This window comes from Debaryomyces fabryi, assembly GCF_001447935.2.
Source record: "Debaryomyces fabryi strain CBS 789 chromosome Unknown contig00293, whole genome shotgun sequence".
In the NCBI taxonomy this organism is placed as follows: Eukaryota; Fungi; Ascomycota; class Pichiomycetes; order Serinales; family Debaryomycetaceae; genus Debaryomyces; species Debaryomyces fabryi.
Window position 1 is genome coordinate 1 of NW_015385719.1, and position 5,581 is coordinate 5,581.

Genomic DNA, 5,581 nt, shown 5'->3' on the forward strand with positions numbered 1-5,581 from the left:
AAATGGGTCGATCCACCATTAATTGATGCAGCGAAGAAAAAGAAACTATTGGAGGCGCCTTTTCCTAAAGACTATCGCTTTGTATTTTACTTGTTAGATAATTATTATGATTTTTATACGGCTGCAAAAATTGCCACTAATATCGATTGGGTAAAGAGTTTATTTGATTCATACTACGGAATCAATGGGAAGAAACACAGAAAGTTCAAAAGTTCTGAATTAATAATCATGAGCATGGCGATTTGTTTATGCATATCTTCTAAAATAGATGATGAGACTTCGGGCCTGAATATATCGCCTGCTTCAAGCTGTTCTGCTAATACACCAGTAAGTATTCAATCTATGAACAACGATCAATTAACAATGCTCCAAGACGAGTTATTTGATAATTGTATATTTTACTACCACAGGATTCTGGTTATAAGTGACGGTATTGAAACGATTCAAGCGTTCATTTTATTAATTATTTACATTGAGTCTAGTTACATCACATCTCATGTGAGCTATATACTTATTTCTCTTGCTATTAGGTTTGCACAAGAGATTGGATTACATCGCCAAGAGACATACACTAATTTGTCTCCTCAAGAATGCGAGACGAGAAAAATGGTATGGTGGTGTTGCTACTGCTTTGACATGGAAATTTGCTTCAGAAGTGGTAAACCTCCCCTTATAAATGGGCTGGATATTAACGTTAATTCAGAAATGGATTTTTTTTTTGGCAACGTTGCTGGTAAAGAAAAAGTATCCAATGGTGAAAAATTTGAAGCTTTGGACCCGAGAAAACACTTCAGTTCATATATGCAATATTATTTCTTGTTGTTGACAAGAATTAGATCTAAGAGCTACACCAGTCTTTTTGTTGCCTCAGCCCAAACAGAGTCTTTTGAAAATTTACTGCTGACTTTAGAATCACTTAATATGGAGATATTAAAGCTTGGGGATAAAATGAATCCAGTAATGAGACCAAGATTCTATGATGATCCAGAATTTCATAAAGCATACCAAAAGTTTGACTCCATCGATATGAAAAATATTCTAATCGTGAATTTCGTATATTTCTCAAACTTGATGATTATAAATCGAATTCCATTTTTAACTGGAATTCCTGATGATGATGAAACCCGCGAAAGATGCCTTTCATTTCGGAACCTATATCTTAAAAGTGCTAGAACAATTCTTTTGATGGCTAATAATATTCCTCGTGAGTATTTGGGCCTTTCATTTTTTAACTGGGCCGTTTTTTACCCTTCTAGCGCATTCATGAGTTTACTGGCATCTTGTATCAACCACCCTACAGAGCCAGGGACCTATGACGATATAAGATTATTAATAGACAGTTCTATGAATTTTTTTTCGCATAAAAGGAGTTGGCCCGTCGAAGGATTTAGTAAGTTTAAGGTATACCAATCTAAAGATGCGTTAGTTGATTTAATTGTTAGAATATTATTAAGAATTGTTATAAGAGTTTTTGAGACGAAAACAGGAGTCCCGATTTTAGCGAACAATGATGCATTGAGACAGCATTTAGAAAGTACTGAAAAGCAATTTCCTGATATATTTAAAGAAAGCAAAGATTTTTGTTCACATTTTGCATCAGTATTGAATGCATCATTTGGAAATCAGGGTTGCATTAAAATTGTTAATTATTCACCATTCACTTCTTGTAAATCCCCCAATAAAAGTCCCGACTTATCATCGTCATCACATCAAAACAATTCGTTTAATCTTCAAAATAACAATGGTATAAGGCGAAATGACAGTAATAGTTACGATGGTAATATGAATCCAAATTTTCTTCAAGCTTTAGACAATGCTAGTACAAATGATAATCCAATAAATCATGGCTTGCTTTCAGATTACATGAATGACGAAGACTTTTCGTCTATCAAAAACTCCCAGATGAATAACCTACCTAATTTTTTCTTCGATAATAATTTGGGACTTTAATGTACATAAGGATAAATATATCGATTGTGTATAATACAATAATGATATTTATAATTTGAGAATATATATATTCACTATTCGGGGGTATCAGTCAAAAGCTAAATTACAATCTAGCCAAATGTTGAACTTGTTCTACTTTTCCTTGAACTAACTACATCTACATTATTTGAGAAAATATGTACTAAAACAACATTAATTAATCAATTATCTGGTACGAATTACACCAGCAGCTATTAACATATTAATCTTTTTGCTAACTTCGGGGTTTCTCATATGATCTTGCAACGCAGCCGGATTTTCTCTTGCTTGGCCTAAAATACCTTGCATAACAGGGTCTTGCAAAATACTAACAATTTCAGGATCCCTTGAAACTCTTTCCATAGTTTGTTCCGGGGTTTCACCTTCGAGGGCTTGGAACCTTTGTGACAGAGCCTTGTTAAATAATTGGTCAATTTCGGAAACATTTTTACCTTCACCGACTTGTAAATCCTTTTCCCTAGCAGTATTCAAAGTTTCCATAACTTGGGAATATTCTCTCATGGCCAATTGCGCATTAGCCTTTCTAATATAAGCTCTGATGAATGATGGATCCTTTTCAATAGCCTTGTTACAATCTTGAACTGCATCAGGGAACGACATTAATTTAGCTAATGCTGCAGCTCTGTTAGAATAACCTCTTGCATCCTCAGGGGCTCTCTTAATCATTTCAGTATAAGCCTTTACCGCGTTAGGCCAGTCGCTTTTCGTAAAATACTCCTTACCTTGCAATCTAGCTTCTTCAGCTTTTTCTGGATCAACATAACTTAATGCTTCTTGAATCTTTATGTCTCTTTGAATAGCCCTTAACTTATTCAAAATATCAGGGGTTCTATGTTCAGTTAATGATTTATCAAAGTACTTTGCTGCAGACTGTAAATCATTCTTCTTCAAGTACGCATTTCCTAATCTTGCAAAGGACTTAGCAATAATTTTATAGTCCGCTCTTACTTCTCTACCTTGTTCAATAGCAGTCTCGCATGTTTTAATTGCTGTATCATAGTCACCCTTTTCGTATTCAGCAGCAGCACGATTGTTTAAATAGGTAATGTCATTATGTAATTCCCAAGCCTTATTGTATTGCTCAATTGCTTCATCGAATTTTCTCTGCTTGTATAACTTGTTACCTTCGGCTTTTGCGAGATCAGCATCAGCTTTTGATGAAGGCGTAGCCTCAGTATCTTCCATTTCTACATCTTTTTGATCTTGAGAAGGTTCCTCTTTCTTTGGTTCGGACTTTTGCTCTTGATTTGGTTCAGATTTTGGTGCAGACTGAGAAGGTTGCTGTGGTGGTTCAGGAGCGTCCATGTCAATACCCATCAAAGTGGCCATAATGGTCATTAATCTTGGATCACTTAAAAATTGAGTTGCATTGGCTTGTGGGTTGGTTTGCATGTTAACCACCTTCTGAACTAATTCCGGATCCTTCATTAATTCACTAGTCTTAGGATTATTTTTCAAGTTGGTGATCAAGTTAGGATCAGAAAACATAGCACCTAATCCCATATCAGGTTGCGAATTTCTAGCCCTTTCACTGTCTTCAACACTCTTCAATCCATCCTTGGCCATTGCATTACTTGGATCTAATTCTAATGCCTTCTTATAAGAAGTTTTAGCGTCATCTAAATTACCCAATCCGTGTTGTGCAGAGGCAACACGATTGTAACCTTTTGCCCATGAATCGTTAACCTTGACACATTCTTCCGCATCTTCTAAAGCCTTCTTGAAGTTCTTCAATGATGCATATGATGCTGACCTGTTGGAATACAAGACATGATTTGGAGTTGGCGATGCCTCAATGGCTTTTGTAAAATACTCAATAGCCTTGGTGAAATCCTTTGCTGCGAAGGATTGATTACCTTGAGCTTTATATTCTTCTGCTGACATTTCGTTAATTGTAGTTGTATTGGATCTACAATTTCTTTTCAAGTAATTGTTCTTTTTTATATATTATGGTGATAAATATTTAGTTCTAGAAAATTCCACAGATTACGCAGCGCTCGGCCAGAATGAATTATCGATAATTTTAGTGTAGAAGTAAACGGCTAATTAAAAGAACAAATATAAATGATGCAACGTAATTAACTAGGAGATCCAAATGGATACTAAGTAAATTTTGTGATATTTGGTTAGATTTTTGACGTGTGGTCCATTATTCCAAGTTTATTGCAATACCGAACATTGGTCAATAATCTGTTCAACCAATTCTAAAGGGTAAGCAGGACCATAGCCATGGCATCTTTCATTTCCCTTTAGACAGCTCATTATCTCTAGTATATCCAAATTTTCATATTTCTCATTTTCTTGTGATTTCAACTGTAAGTAATCCCACACAGCACCGACGGCCAATAGCTTGGTACCTGGTCTTTCCGGATTATCGTAAACCTTGTTTATGGTGTCAGTATTGACCTCGTGCGTTCCAGCCAATCCATATATAAACTCCTTTTGGTTCTTAGGGAATATAACGTTAGTATCCTCAGCCTTATTGGAAAGATTTTGGTCCGAAGAAGATTTGTTCTTCAAAAATTCGTTTTCTGTCAGAATCGACACATTTTGTTGCTTCATCAAGTCCAATTGGCTTAATAGACGACGTTTTTCTGCTTCAGACTCTGCCAACTTGCACTCTAGTTCCTTTAATTTTGTTTCTTTCCGCTCGCGGAAAGCTCTCTGTGCTGCCCTATTTTGGGCCTTTCTTTTCATTTGAAGTTCCTCTTCATTTAACTCCGAATCGTCTTTGGCAATTAGTATCGCATCTTGTTCGTTCAAAAGCTGTTTTTTGGACTTCGGTTTCTTCTTATCCTCCGAAACTGATACAGGAGAGAATATACCGTTAGACTTGGTATTTAGATTTGAATTCAACACCCCACTTGGAGACGAGCTCGAACTTATTGACTCGTTAGCAGCATATTTATATGGCATGGAAATATCTCCATCATCTAGCATATCTTCATTCGAAGAAGGGTATTGTGCGCTATTTAAAATATTAACATTTTCTTGATTTAATTCTAATCTCATCCCCTCTCCCAAATAATTATTATTGTTTAGCGTCTGATTCCAGTAGGATGGGTCATCCATGAATGGCGACACCTTATTATATTCCATTTCTATCTTGTTGTTGTAATGTATATTTTAGCTAGATAGTTTTATTAATCGAAATACTCTTAGAAAATAATAGCCACACGATGAAGTCATGTGATGCTCGTCGTACTACTACTTTGATAAGAGTAATAGTAGAATAGTAGGCAATTAATTCGGTTAGGGAACAATAAGTAAGAAGTCTGTCGTTTTCTTGAAGTGCTTGATGCTAGTGAATGAAAGCCAACTGTACAAGGATTGAAATAAATATTGACTGCAAATATTGTTTATATCTGTCATGCGATCTTCAGTATTTGGTCTAATCGTACTACGGATATGTAGAGACGCAATGAAGCCCCGAAGTGTGTTCATATTGTCAAGCATGCAAACAGTGCATTAATTATATCTCGGTTGGATGCTTTTGGTTATTATGGAGAACTTGTATCAATCTTGATTTCACTTTTAAAATAAACGTATCTGCAAATATATATGACGACTCGAACAATTAAACTTCAATAAT

At 35.5% G+C, this 5,581-nt stretch overlaps 3 protein-coding genes across 3 annotated transcripts; 1 reads left to right on the forward strand and 2 right to left on the reverse strand.

Annotated features, from left to right (window-relative positions):
• Positions 1–228: 228 nt before the first annotated feature.
• AC631_05825 (fungal specific transcription factor domain-containing protein) lies at positions 229–1,950 on the forward strand (the record flags this gene model as incomplete). Its single annotated transcript, XM_015614654.1, has 1 exon — positions 229–1,950. One exon carries the CDS (start codon positions 229–231, stop codon positions 1,948–1,950), a length of 1,722 nt encoding a protein of 573 aa, XP_015464516.1.
• Positions 1,951–2,154: 204 nt separating this feature from the next.
• On the reverse strand, positions 2,155–3,873 carry STI1 (Hsp90 cochaperone; the record flags this gene model as incomplete). The annotated part of the gene is made up of 1 exon (XM_015614655.1): positions 2,155–3,873. One exon carries the CDS (start codon positions 3,871–3,873, stop codon positions 2,155–2,157), a length of 1,719 nt encoding a protein of 572 aa, XP_015464517.1.
• A 276-nt stretch (positions 3,874–4,149) lies between these two features.
• FCR3 (Fcr3p) lies at positions 4,150–5,088 on the reverse strand (the record flags this gene model as incomplete). The annotated part of the gene is made up of 1 exon (XM_015614656.1): positions 4,150–5,088. One exon carries the CDS (start codon positions 5,086–5,088, stop codon positions 4,150–4,152), a length of 939 nt encoding a protein of 312 aa, XP_015464518.1.
• Positions 5,089–5,581: the final 493 nt, after the last annotated feature.